The sequence below is a fragment of the Pongo pygmaeus genome, chromosome 15 (genome assembly GCF_028885625.2).
Source record: "Pongo pygmaeus isolate AG05252 chromosome 15, NHGRI_mPonPyg2-v2.0_pri, whole genome shotgun sequence".
NCBI classification, from domain to species: domain Eukaryota; kingdom Metazoa; phylum Chordata; class Mammalia; order Primates; family Hominidae; genus Pongo; species Pongo pygmaeus.
In genome coordinates, this window is record NC_072388.2 from 29,571,668 (window position 1) to 29,585,997 (window position 14,330).

Consider the following 14,330-nt stretch of genomic DNA (forward strand, 5'->3'; position numbering starts at 1 on the left):
CAAGCGATGCTCCTGCCTCAGCCTCCTGAGTAGCTGGGACTACAGTCATGCACCACCTCGCCTGGCTAATTTTTCTATTTTTTTTGTAGAGACAGAGTTTCACCATGTTGGCCAGGCTGGTCTTAAACTCTTGGCCTCAAGTAATCCACCCACCTCGGCCTCCCAAAGTATTGGGATTACAGGCGTGAGCCACCATGCCCAGCCTATGACTTCTTATTATCTCAGAAAATACAGAATACTTGGAATAGTAAGAATCATTTTAAAAATGTTAATTTTTTAAAATACACTCTCTACTTAAAGGATGATATGTGGACATAGGAATTTTCCTCAAGTAGACTGTGGAATCATAATTTTATAATGCCCCAATTGATAGCACAGGAGTCCTAACAAAAGAGAAAAGCAATTAAAGGAAGCTACACTTTTTGATTTATGCAATCTGGATTGTATTTGTGGTCTATACTGGATATGTTCCAGTTCTATATCACAATACAAAATTTCCTCAAAGCTAACAAGCCCAGACATCAATTAAATAGGCTGGTAAACAGATAGGCCAACATGGGTATAATTTATTAATTGATCACTGCCAGCCAGCCAGCCATTAGATAACTATATTTCTAGCAAACAGAGATAATTTCTCCTGAATAGTTGAGGTCTTGCAAGAGTTAACAAATTAGGCTGGGTGCTGTGGCTTATGCCTGTGATCCCAGCACTTTGGGAGGCCTAGGCGGGTGGGCACTTGGGGTCAGCAGTTCGAGACCAGCCTGGCCAACATGGTGAAACCCTGTCTGTACTAAAAATACAAAAATTAGCCAGGCGTAGTGACGGGCACCTGTAAACCCAGCTACTTGGGAGGCTGAGGCAGGAGAATAGCTTGAACCCAGGAGGCTGAGGTTGCAGTGAGCCAAGATTACACCACTGCACTCTAGCCTGGATGACAGCATGAGACTCTGTCTCAAAAAAAAAAAAAAAAAAAAAAAAGAAAGAAAGAAAAAAAAGAGCTAACAAATTATTTGTAAAGAGGAAAGTATATTCAATTGATGGAGAAGATGCAATGTATATAATTACCTTGACTTTATAGTTATAAATAGTAATGGGCTCTGGAAAGATACATACAGAAAATCATTAAACCACCAGAAACAACAAGTTTTTTTTTTTTTTTTTTTTTTTTTTTGAGACCGAGTCTCACTCTGTTGTCCAGGCTGGAGTGCAGTGGTGTGATCTTGGCTCACTGCAACTTCTGCTTCCCAGGTTCAAGCAATTCACCTGCCTCAGCCTCCCGAGTAGCTGGGATTACAAGTGCCCGCCACCACACCTGGCTAATTTTTATTTTTTTAGTAGAAACAAGGTTTCACCATGTTGGCCAGGCTGGTCTCGAACTCCTGGCCTCAAGTGATTGGCCTGCCTTGGCCTCCCAAAGTGCCACCATGCCCAGCCAAAATGACAACATTTTAGTGTTGTACTTTTTTTAAAGAATATACAGTTATTTCAAATATTTTCAATTTTGCATTAACATTATCATAGTTTAGTGGGTTTTTTAATAGTTCAGTAGTTTGAGGGCTGAATTTTTTCCCTCGTAATGAAAATCTTATAATAAAGATAAAGGGAATTCTTTAGGATGCTGCAAAAAAGGTAATTCTTCTCTTAAAATTAACGTTACAAGACTCTTGGTTGTTGTTGACATCCAGATCAACAGACACTTGATGATCTTCGGAGAAAACATGTTCAAACTCTGAAAAGCACGATCCATGGCCACCAGGTGCTTTAGAGATCACTTCTTTTATGGGGGTACTGTGACGTTACCCCTCCAAAAACAGTGCAAATATCAGCAGAAGGTGGTGCTACACTTTTTTTGTTTTTTATTTTTGAGACAGGGTCTCACTCTGTCACCCAGGCTGGCATGCACTGGTGCAATCACGGTTCACTGCAGCCTCCATCTCCCAGGTTCAAGTCATTCTCCCGCCTCAGCTTCCTAAGTAGCTTGGACTATGGGCATGCACCACCATGCAGATTTTCTTTTTTCAGTAGAGACCAGGTCTCACTATGTTACCCAGGCTGGTGTTACACTCTTCAAACTTGACTATTTGGGGGAAGAGGCTTCTTTTTTTTTTTTTTTGAGAGAGAGTGTCTTGCTTTGTCACCCAGGCTGTAGTGTCGTGGCGCGATCTCAGCCTCCCAGGTTCAAGCAATTCTTGTGCCTCAGCCTCCCAAGTAATGGGGATTACAGACATGTGCCACTATGCCTGGCTCATTTTTGTGTTTTTAGTAGTGACGGGGTTTTGCCATGTTTTCCAGGCTGGTCTTGAAGCAGGATATTTCCCTGACCCCTTTGCGGGACTGGCAACAGGGGTGCCTCATTTACTCAGCCTGTAGCTCTCGACTCCTCGTGGGAGGGAGCATGTGAGTGAACAAGGTGGGAACCGGAATGCACGAGTGCTGGAACCTGCTGTTCACTTTGGTGTCAGCAGGGGCAAACGCCTCTCACTTGGACCTGCTGCGTTCCTCCTCATGTGGGAGGGAGTGCACAGGTGAGCAGGTGCAGGAGCTGGGGTGAGCGCTTTTAAGGCCCCATAGCAGCAACTGGGGAGGTGGTGCCCACAACCCTTGAAGCCCCAGAGGGCATGTTACAGTGCTCTTTTAGCTCTGCTGTCCATGGACAGCTCAGGTGTTAACAGGTCCGTGGGCCCTTTTGTTTCCGCGCTTGTGGCTCCCAAGCTCTTGTCCAGCATCCAGGAAAAATGAGGTCACACAAACAAATTGAAGGATGGTAAGTGTGGGGGATTTTATTGCTGATGAAGTGGCTCTCAGTGGGAAGGGGAGATTAAAGGGGATGGGGGTAGGTAATCTTCCCCTGAAGTCCGGCTGTATTTGGCTGGATTCTTCTTCAAAGTTATGTCACCAAGCTGTTACTCTGAAGTTAAGCCACTTCTCTCCAATGTCCAGCTGTAGTCTCCTACGTCCAGCTGCTTCTCCTCTCTGCCGGCTGAGTCTGGGGTATTTATAGGCACAGGATGGGGGGTGGACCATGGGTGGTTTAGAAAAGGCAACATTTGAGTGGGAAAACAGGGATAGAAGTTCTCACTTTGGGCCGCGGCTTTTCCACAAGGGTGGGGCTTCATCAGGGACCTGCTGTTGTCTGCCTAGAGTTTCTCTGCCTCCTGTTGTTACCAATCTCAAACTCCTGGGCTCAAGCAACCCACCTGCCTCAGCCTCCCAAAGTGCTGGGATTACAGGAGTGAGCCACTGTGCCCAGCCCATGGAAGAGACATTTTTCATTCAGTTCTCTTAGTTGTACCAGGAGACATGCATTCCAGCCCCAGATGTTTTTTTTGTATTGCACAGTCATACAGGGCAGAACATCCAGAATTTGAAGGCACTTGGCTGAATACACTCATGTGGAAGCTGGGTGCCCTTTTCTGACCTTTGAGGACCTCCTGAACTGATTGGAGGGCTTGGTTTGTGATGTGGTAGTCTTTAAGTCACTGGCAATGAATATATAACCTGAACCCTTACTTTAAGCCCACCAAACGGCCTTTTAAACAGATGCTATGGTGTTGCTAAAACACAATATAAAGAAAAGATATGGAACTTCCTGGGAATTTGGAGAAAAAAATCCCAAAAGCTCCTGAGACTGATGACAACACCATTAATGAACCAATCTTGCTGTGTTGATTTCCTGTGATCAAGTCCTTCTATATGCAGTGACATCCTGAGCATTCCTGTCTTACTGAATCTGTCAGTGTGTTGATGCTGAATGTTGGTGAGACTGTGGGAGGATCAATGCATATCTGGGATAATGAAGAAATGCCTGCAGGTTATAAAAAGGAAGGGATTGACCCTACTCCCTATTACTGGAATACAGATCAGAGAAAATATGGTATATGTCATCATGGAGGATATGACTTGGGCCCAGAATGATTCTTCTTAAAAAATTATGTATGTTTTTAAGATAGGGTCTCACTTGGTAGCTCAGGCTGCAGTGCAGTGGCACAATTATAGCTTACTGTAACTTCGAACTCCTCAGCTCAGGAGATCCTCTCGCCTTGGCCTCCCAAATTGCTGGGATTACAAGTGTGAGCCACTGTGTCCAGCCCTTGGGATGATTCTTCTCTTGGATTCTGAAGTTATCACATCTGAGATGTATGCTGATACCATTGATTTGTCCAGTGCTGCAGGCCATAACTGATTACTTCTGAAGCATGAAAGAAACAGAATATGGTTCATGAAAGAAACAGGCTGCCTCTTTAAAAATAAAAACAGAAAACCTCCAAATACAAAAAGCCAGAATCTTCCCTTTCTTGTTCCACTGGGGTAAAACTGTTTCCATTTTCTCTTTTTTATTCCTAATACCATAAAAAGTAGCCCAGGCTGGGTGTGGTGGCTCAGCCCTGTAATCTTAGCACTTTGGCAGGCTGTGGCCAGCAGATCACTTAAGGTCAGGAGTTTGAGACCAGCCTGGCCAACACAGTGAAACACCATCTCTATTAAAAAAAAAAATTACAAAAATTAGCCAGGCATGGTGGGGCACGCCTGTAATGCTAGCCATTTGGGAGGCTGAGGCAGGAGAATTGCTTGAACCTGAGAGGTGGAGGTTGAAGTGAGCTGAGATCACGCCACTGCATTCCAGCCTGGGCGATGGATCAAGACTCCATCTCAGAAAACAAACAAAAAACAAAACAAAGTTTTGGGGAAATATGTGGTACATAATTCTGTAGTTATGAATACATTTCAGCATTTTATCTAATAATGGGCCATAATTTTGGGATTATATATCATATATATATAACAGTTTTAAATATTGGTTAAAAAAAGTACTCTTGAGTTATGTATCTATTCCATCAAGTGCTATTCTCTAGGCCTGTATCATATGATACTTTTCATAAAGTTGATCTTGGAAGCTCCAGTTTTCTTCTCTGGGCTCCCTTAGCGCTATACTCATAACTTCTTCTTTTTTTTTTTTTTGAGACAGAGTCTTGCTCTGTCACCCAGGCTGGAGTGCAATGGTGCAATCTTGGCTCAATGCAACCTCCGCCTCCCAGGTTCAAGCAATTCTCCTGCCTCAGCCTCCCAAGTAGCTGGAATCACAGGCACCCGCCACCATGCCCGGCTAATTTTTTGTATTTTTAGTAAAGATGGGGTTTCACCGTGTTAGCCAGGATGGTCTTGATCCCCTGACCTCGTGATCCGCCCGCCTCGGCCTCCCAAAGTGCTGGGATTATAGGCATGAGCAACCATGCCCCGCCAACTTTTTTTTTAAATAAATAAATTTTAAGCCCAAACCTCACCGTCATACCTCTTTTATAGTAGTTACTTATATCTTTTCAAGGGCCGTAATGTTCCCTTGATGGTGAAGTTTGTTTTATATAAAATTTAGACTCAATATTTTATTAACAGAAATCTGTTATATCCAGTGTTATTTTACATAAGCTTTTAAGCAATGGGCTAAATAGAATGACTTAACTAGTAGCTTTGTCTCTATTTCTCCTCTTTGAAAAAAAATAAAGCTCAAGACAAATATTATACCATTTTGATGGTTTCATCCAAGTTGGTAATCAACATTTTTAATTTGTAAAGTTACCAAGCTAATTAATATGCAACTGCTTTATTACAACTAGACTCATTAATATCTAAGCATATAATCTATTCCCATAGAAACTGTAGAGGACAGGCCAGGTACAGTGGCTCATGCCTGTAATCCCAGCACTTTGGGAGGCCGAGGGGCGGATCACCTGAGTTCAGGAGTTTGAAACCAGCCTGACCAACATGGACAAACCCCATCTCCACTAAAAATACAAAATTAGCCAGATGTGGTGGTGCATGCCTATAATCCCAGCTACTTGGGAAGGCTGAGGCAGGAGAATCAGTTGAACCCGGCAGGCAGAGGTTGCGGTGGGCTGAGATCATGCCATTGCACTCCAGCCTGGGCAACAAGAGCAAAACTCTGTCTCAAAAAAAAAAAAAAAAAAAAAAAAAAAAAGAAACTGCTGTAGAAAATAATTTAAAAAAAACTTTTCCCCTATTGTATTAGCAAAAGACTTTTTAGTTGTAATTTGGAGAAATGTAATTGAAAATATCTTCAACAAAGAGTGAGGAAGGCTCCTGAGGGAGCCCGGAGTGCTGAAAGAGGAGAAAAGCTATACCTTGATGGAATCGGGATTGCCAGTTTTCCTGTCTCCAGCATGAATGCTTGGGATCAGAAAGATGAGTTCAAACCCCAGCTGTTAAGCCTTAATTTCATTATCGGTAAAGATACATTTAATAGTTCAGGGTTGTATTAAATAAGGCGATTTAAGGAGATACATTTAAGAATAGCTCAAATTTCCTAATTCCATTACACTGGACATAAGAGTTTTTTTTCCTAATTACTGACGTTCATATAAGCACCTTTAATCCAAATAATTCAGGATACTAGGCTACTGAGTAGAAATCTTAATGTGTAAGAGCAAACTAAATGAAACAGCTAAAACAGACAAAAGACTTTTTTAAAACCCCTAATCAAATTAATTAGTTACATCCTGAGAACAACCTAGTTCAGCATTTGCCTTGGCAAAGAAGTTATGAGTCCTCATCCATCCTGTACCAGTGCAATTCAATAGCTATTAAGTGAGCCAAGTTATAGAAGACATAATTTCTCCCTCTGAAGCAGTACAGTCTAGGAGGGAAACAAGATAATATTAAAACGCAATGTAGGCAGGGTGTGGTGGCTCACACCTGTAATCCTAGCACTTTGGGAGGCCAAGGTGGAAGGACAGCTTGAGCTCAGGAGTTTGAGACCAGACTGGACAACATATGAGTGAGAGCTCATATCTACAAAAAGTTTTTAAATTAGCCTTGGAGGCACACATCTGTAGTTCCTGCTACTCGGGGGGCTGAGGCAAGAGGATCACTTGAGCATAGTAGGTCAAGGCTGCACTGAGCTGTGTTCACACCATTGCATTCCAGCCTGGGCAACAGAACAAGACCTTGGCTTAAACAAACAAACAAACAAACCACAAAGTGCAATGTGATTTTTTATGCATACAAGAATGTATTAAGCACTATGGAAACACAGATGGGGAAGCAGTTAAATTGGTGTAAGAGGAAGTTAAGAAGTGTTAAAGAGAGTTACCAAGGAAAGGTGATATTTAAGCCAGGCCTAAAAGGAGTGGGCAATCACCAGACAGAAGACAGGAGAGAAAAGGACATTTTAGGTAAAGGGAACAATGAGAAATATACACTCAATGCCTAGAGACACTTAGGAAGAGACAGAGAATCTAAACCATCACAAATAATGCTCCAAAGAAAGGGCTCTTCTGAGAAAAAAGGCTGATTTTCTGGAATCCATGTGAGAGAAACCAACCTGCCATCTTTTGTTGGTAAAATAATTTAAAAATACAAGAATGATAATGAAAATTAGCTTTATTTATGTAATTTAGAAAAAATGATTGTAGTGTTAGAGTTTGTCAAATGTTTTCACTCTGAACAATTTACAATAGTATTTATATACAAACATAATAAAATAGGTACATCACATTGCTCTTGCTTCAAAATGTCTTCTCAATTCTGACATGCCTCTATCACTTCGGTTTGTAATTTTTAACAGGGAAATGCTGTTTTGACATAGTGCTTGATTCACACAGTATAACACTGAAGTAGAAGGAGAATCAACAATCATGAACACAGTTAAAAAATATTTTTCAACCAATATGACTTTATCATTAATCTTTTTTCTATAATAAAATATGTTTCATGTTAAAAAAAATACTTGTATTCACCTGATGACCTAAATTTGTTGTACTAAATTTGGCATTTATATAAACCCATAGTTGATCTAAATACAATGTAGATATGAACCTATGTTAAAACTCATTGATACAAATGTTTGCCACAAATGAAAACGAACAAAATTGGTAAGAACAGAGGTAAACAGAAAAATCCATTTGAAAAATAGTGGAGATGCCTTATTCTATTTAAAATGAGTAAAACTTCCATTTTCTGAACGCAATATAAACTAAACCAAAAGATGGTGGAAAAACCATGATATAGACACCAAATCTTATGTCACACTGTAAGGCTATAAGTAATTTGTACTATTGTATACTGGATAATCCTAGACCAGGTTTCCTAAATAGCTCTCCAATCATTTCATCTTCTTGGAGAAATCAGAGAAAGTTTAATACAATTACTGAATAAGGCAGAATTTTTTTTTTTTTTTTTTTTTTTAAGATGGAGTCTCATTCTGTCGCCCAGGCTGGAGTGCAGTGGCACAATCTTGGCTCACTGCAACCTCTGCCTGCCAGGTTCAAGTGATTTTCCTGCCTCAGCCTCCTGAGTAGCTGGGATTACAGGTGTGTGTCACCACACCTGGCTAATTTTTGTATTTTTAGTAGAGACAGGGTTTCACCATGTTGGTCAGGCTGGTCTCAAACTCCTGACCTTGTGATCTGCCCGCCTTGGCCTTCCAAAGTGCTGGAATTACAGGGGTGAGCCACCGTGCCTGGCCAAAGTGGAATTTTAAATCAAAAATTGGGATACAATATTAGTGCAGATAATTTACACTAGAGTCATATTTATATCTGTCACAGTATTAAGTATACTGCATGTGTATGGACTGTTAGAAGAAATTCATTTCATTTTTAAAGCAGTGGACTGTTTAGTAAGTTTAGTTCTTTAGCACTTTCTTAAAATTCCTGGTAAGTTAGCTCCATTGTCTTTTTAAATAGAAAAACAAAACAAAACAAAACAAAACACAAACCCCAGGCACACACAAAAAAATGTTAAGTATGCTGTTACTTTGAAGAGTCACAGCTATTTAAGGTAAAAATCAACTAGACCTCTAAGGGCACTTGTGTCTAAAATGTCCCTTTTGTCACCAAAGGAAATGATCAAGTATTATATTAAGGTGCTTACTCTTCCAAAAAAAATAACATCAGAGGAAACTGGTCTTTAACTGGATGCTTGAGTTTTTTCCAGGACTCTTAGTATATTTAGATGTTGGTATCTTGACTTTGACACTTTCCTGATTGCCCTTTATAGCGGCCTCAAGGCGGGTTTTTAGGGCTGGAGAAGAAGCCACTAAACTCTTAAAAACAGATGAATACTGAGGTCCAATCTGCATGAGATTTTGTAGAGCAAAGTCATGTAAATTTCTCATTATGGAAGTTGCTGATCCCAGAGAATTTTCATCCAAAAGGAAGGAAATGAGGATGGGCAAAAGACAGGCCACCAGCTGAGAGCCTAGAAAGTAAACAAATAATATAAGTTCAGGGACATAAATGTTCCTAACATAAGGCTGCAAATGCACTTGATCTGTATACACTTTTCCCCACTAAAGAAAACAATTCGTCCAATCTCTTCTAAATTAATACTAAATAATATCAATACTTGGGATTAACATAACACCTTTCAATGAATGTGAAATACAGATACAATGTGACTGAATGTTTTGCAATTTAAATAACAGTAACATTCTGATTTTTGTAGAGACTGAGTATGAATTTAGTGCTGACACTTACGATGGTGTTCTTCGGCAACAGTAACCAGTGTTTCTAAGACCTTTATGCCTTCTTGGAAGATCTGAAGCTCAGCAGTGTTTTCAGGTTTTCTCTTGTCTATTTCCTGTAGTTCTTCCATGATACAGGATGCTAAAGAGTAAATGTATGGGTAGGAAACAGCTGGATTTGGATACTGAAAGATGGAATGTAGGAGCTGGTAGGTCTTGATTTGTACCTAATAAGGTAAGAGAAAAGAATAGCAAATACTATAAATAAATTTTTAAAAAGTCCCTGAGGACTCTTTGCTTTTTAAAGTAGTGAAGGTATTTAAATTTATTTCTAATTTGTCTTTAATTTTGAAAGTCCAAGGACCAACAGGTAATCAAACGTCTATGCTAACAGTGGTTGTGACAGTTTGGAATAGGAAAGAGGCATACAGGTAAACAGGGAAGCAAAACTGAGTGGTTAACTTTTCTTCTTTTCTCTAATTCCCATTTTCCCCCTCATGTCTTTCTCTATAATGTAAAAAACAAAAACACCACCAAAACCCCTCTATAACTATTTTTTTGAGTGCCCAGGCTGGAGTGTAGTGGTGCGATCTCAGCACACTGCAACCTCTGCCTCCTGCGTTCAAGCGATTCTCCTGTTTCAACCTCCCAAGTTGCTGGGACTACAGGCATGCACCTCCACACCCAGCTAATTTTTTGTATTTTTAGTAGAGACGGGGTTTCACCTCGTTGGTCAGGCTGGTCTCGAACTCCTGACCTCAAGTGATCCACCCGCCTTGGCCTCCAGAAGTGCTGGGATTACAGACATGAGCCACCGCGCCCAGCCTCCTCCTTTAACATTTTTATGGGTAGAGAGCAAAACAAAACAAAACAAAACAAAAAAACACCCAAAACAAAACACATACAACCTTGAAAGATATTTTGTTGATTTCAGAAAATGTTATAGAGAAAAATGATGTATTTGATGTTCAAATGTCATGGTCTGAGTGTTTCAAGGAAAGTCTGGACCATACTAATGTGTCATCAGGCATCAGAGTCCCGACTTGGAGACTGCTATACAAAGCTGCTGCAGGCAGCAGGCAACAGGACAGACGATAAAAGGAAATGACTATACATCAAAGATATAAATAAACTTATTGAGTTAACTGTAATGGTATTTTAATAATTATTTTTTCTGAGAGAAAATCTGGTTCCTGTATCTTCAGGAGTAGATATATGTGTGATCATTGGCTATGAATTCACCTAGAGGCACATAAAAAACAGGACATTACTCAAGCAAATGAAGGGGACATAAAGGAATGGGATAAATTTGTGTGTATTGCTTTTGGAATGGGTCCTGTTATTTCACATTCACATTACTGAAGGTATGTGCTGGAGTCTTTTTTTTGAGACAGCGTCTGGCTCTGTCATCCAGGCTGCAGTGCAATGGCATGATCGTGGCTCATTGCAGCCTCAAGGTCCCAGGCTCGAGTGATCCTCCTGCCTCAGTCCCCCAGAGCAGCTGGGACTACAGGCCTGCTCCCCCACACCAGGCTAATTTTTGTATTTTTTGTAGAGATGCATTCTCACCATGCTGCAAGGCTGCTCTCGGACTTCTGGCCTCAAGCAATCTGCCCACCGCGTCCTCCCAAAGTGCTGGATGGAATTACAGGCATGAGCCACAGTGCCTGGCCTCCCTTTCTTTTCTTTTCTTTTCTTTTTTTTAATAAAATCCACTATAATATGCTACAAAGTATCTTATAAAAGTCCCTTATAAAGTTCCAGTGCTACATCAATCTTAAGATTCCTCCATTTCAAATTCAGTTTCTTAACATTTCCTCTTCTGCCACTATGCTCTACCCTTAGGGCTGAAGAACAAGACTACTGTTATTTGGCTTTGTCACTCCTGAAATAGAAATTAATCTTAAATCTAGAAATAAAAAAATTGTAGTCAAATACTTCCTATTGGAGCCAACAAAATCACACAGAAAATTTAAAAGCCTAGCCATTGTCCTATTACATATATCTTTCTGCTAAAAGACACTTACCACAGGATCTTTTATCTCAAGAGTAGCTTTAAATTTATCAATACAGCGCTTCTGAAGGCATGGGATGGTAGTTACTTCTGGACTGGTAGACAAAATAAACACTGTGATAGCAGTAAGTAGACTGACTTCATCAAGTTCTTGGTGTGTTTCATCAACTAAAGAGAAATGCTCTATTAGAAACAGATCATATTTACTGCTTTATATACCTGTGTGAAGCTGTCTTCAGTTTGATAGTAACAGTTTGGTGTACACAACAGATACAGACAATGAACGCTGACTAAGAACCCTGGCAAATGTACATTTTAAGATGTGCATTATAAGTGATTCTAGAGCTAAGAACTACCAAAGTAATTATAATCTTTAAAGGTTAAGACATCAGTAAATAAATACATACATTTACTAGGAATATATATTTATTAGTTGTGTGACTTTGGACATCTAACCCCATCTTCAGTTTTCTCATCCGTAAAGTGGGAATAACAACAGTACTCATATTGATATGGTTGTGAAGATTAAATGAGTTAATCCATGTGAAGCATTTAGAACAGTATGCTACACATGACGCTCAGTATATGCTACTTATCATGTTAATTATTTTTACTGTGAAGCAACACAGAAATGCTTGCACAATTATTTTCTCTTTGTTAAAGTATTTTTATAATACATGTATCAAGTGAAAATACCTTAGCACTTTACAAATACGATTTCTCAAGAGTAGAGAAAAACCTGAAAACAGCTGTGTAGGCCACAATCATTTGAAGGAATTTTCTATTAGAAGTAATCTACCTTTATTTTCCAGTCATACTCTCATTAAATAATTTTAATGAAACTGCTGTGGAAAAAAAATCACCGTTATTCAAAAGGGAAAGGTGTAGCAAATTCAAATATTTAAATTGTTTAAGAATGGGTTGATACGTATGAAGAAATGACATACATATGTAGTAGTTTCGGTCACATTCATTTAACAAGTACTTAAGAAACACTGTGTGCCAGCCCTCTTTTAGGCACAGAGAATACATCTTATAGAGAAGATACACTATAAACTGAGAAGCAAAGACTTTCAACTAGTGATAAGGTCTAAGCATATAAAAATATATTAAAAAGCTGGCTGGGTGCGGTGGCCTGTAATCCCAGCACTTTGGGAGGCTGAGGCAGGCGGATCACTTGAGGTCAGGGGTTCAAGACTAGCCTGGCCAACATGGTGAAGCCCGGTCTCTACTAAAAATACAAAAATTGTCCAGATGTGGTGGCGCATGACTGTAATCCCAGCTACTTGGGAAGCTGACGCAGGAGAATCACTTGACATCGGGAGGCGGAGGTTGCAGTGAGCCAAGATTACGCCACTGCACTCCAGCCTGGGCTGCACAGGGAGACTCCGTCTCAATAAAAACAAAACAAAACAAAACAAACATCACACCAGGAGCAGTGGTGTGTGTCTACAGTCCCAGCTACTTGAGACACTGAGGTGGGAGGACTGGTTGAGTCCAGGAGTTCAAGGCTGCAGTGCACAATGATCGTGCCTGTGAATAGACACTGCACTCCAGCCTGGGCAACACAGCAAGTCCCTGTCTCTTTAAACAAACAAACAAACAAACAAACAACATTCAAAGTAGCTCAGGACAGTCTATACTGGGTGATCAGAGAAAGCCTTGAGGAGATAATACCTGAGTTGACTATACTCAAGAGGCACAGTATCAGTGAAAGCAAAATTTTATGGATGAATAGGATTTATTTTATAAAAGACATCTGAGTGATTTTAAGGTAAAATAAGTACACAGTTAATATTTAAAGTTAACATGTAGCACTGTTATAAGCACTTTATATAGATTAAATATTTAATCAACATAACAGCATCATGAGGTAGGTACTCTTATATCTCTCATTTTATGGACGAGAAACAGAAATTCAGTCATTTGTCCAAGTCACACCATTAGTAAGGCAAAAAGTTTGATTACAGAGAGTGTACTGTTAACTATAATGCTATACTGCTTCCCTTACAGCAAAGTTATTTTTAACCACCTATAGCAACTTGAAACTGCAACAGAGTCAGCTAATTTGTTTAGTAAAAATGTCTTTATTCTCAGCAAGATAAAGTTCTCCTGGGTTCCTTTCACCATTTCTTCTAAAATATCTTTATTCCTACTCTCTTTTACCTAGGATAGATGCACAATTCGCTTAGCTAGCCATATGAATGAGTCATCTTGGAAATGAACCCTCTAGCTGCAGCCCTGGCCAACACCTTAACAGTAATTTCATGAGAGAACCTAAGCTAGAACCCCATAGCTAAACTGCTCCTAATCCTGGACCCATAGAAGCTGTCAGATAATATAATATGCGTTTGCTCTTTTAAGCCACTAAGTTTTGAGGCAATTTGTTGGGCAGGAAACATTTAACCTGTCATGATCAACTCCTTAATTTCTCTTAGTAGCTAGTCTAAATCCTGTCCTAGCCTAATTCCCTGATACACATCCAAAACAACAACAACAACAACAACAACAAAACACAACCCATTTTTTTTTGTGAGATGGAAGAGGCAAGCTCATCATAACCCTCAACATGAATTATTATTATTATTTGTAAAGACAGTATCTTGTTATGTTGCCCACACTGGTCTTGAACTCCTGGCCTCAAGCGGTCCTCTCGCCAAGGCCTCCCAAAGTGCTGGGATTACAGGAGTGAGCCACACTGGCCAGCCCACAACATAAAAACTTGCCGCTATAATATTATTTTCCATCCTTACCTGCTGTTCTTTCCTCATATTGGCAGAGGTCAATCCTTTTAAATGTGCTGTAAATTTTATTCCTTCTGCCTAGACAGGGATGCTA

The 14,330-nt window shown here is 40.0% G+C and overlaps 1 protein-coding gene and 1 pseudogene across 12 annotated transcripts in view; one reads left to right on the forward strand and one right to left on the reverse strand.

Annotated features, from left to right (window-relative positions):
* Nucleotides 1-2,761: 2,761 nt before the first annotated feature.
* Nucleotides 2,762-14,330, reverse strand: part of HEATR5A (HEAT repeat containing 5A) — a 170,739-nt gene continuing 159,170 nt past the window's right edge. For 10 of the 12 annotated variants that reach the window (XM_063651510.1, XM_063651511.1, XM_054448308.2 and 7 more), the window contains 3 exons: nt 11,506-11,660; nt 9,492-9,705; nt 7,378-9,213 (listed from right to left, as the gene is read on the reverse strand). In XM_063651510.1, coding sequence (XP_063507580.1) covers nt 8,906-9,213; nt 9,492-9,705; nt 11,506-11,660 — 677 coding nt within the window. In that variant the 3' untranslated portion in view covers nt 7,378-8,905. Of the gene's footprint in view, nt 4,190-7,377; nt 9,214-9,491; nt 9,706-11,505; nt 11,661-14,330 lie in introns of those variants that run through there. The other 2 variants (XM_063651512.1, XM_063651509.1) reach the window with 1 other exon arrangement.
* Nucleotides 3,254-3,915, forward strand: LOC129013272 (asparagine--tRNA ligase, cytoplasmic-like; annotated as a pseudogene).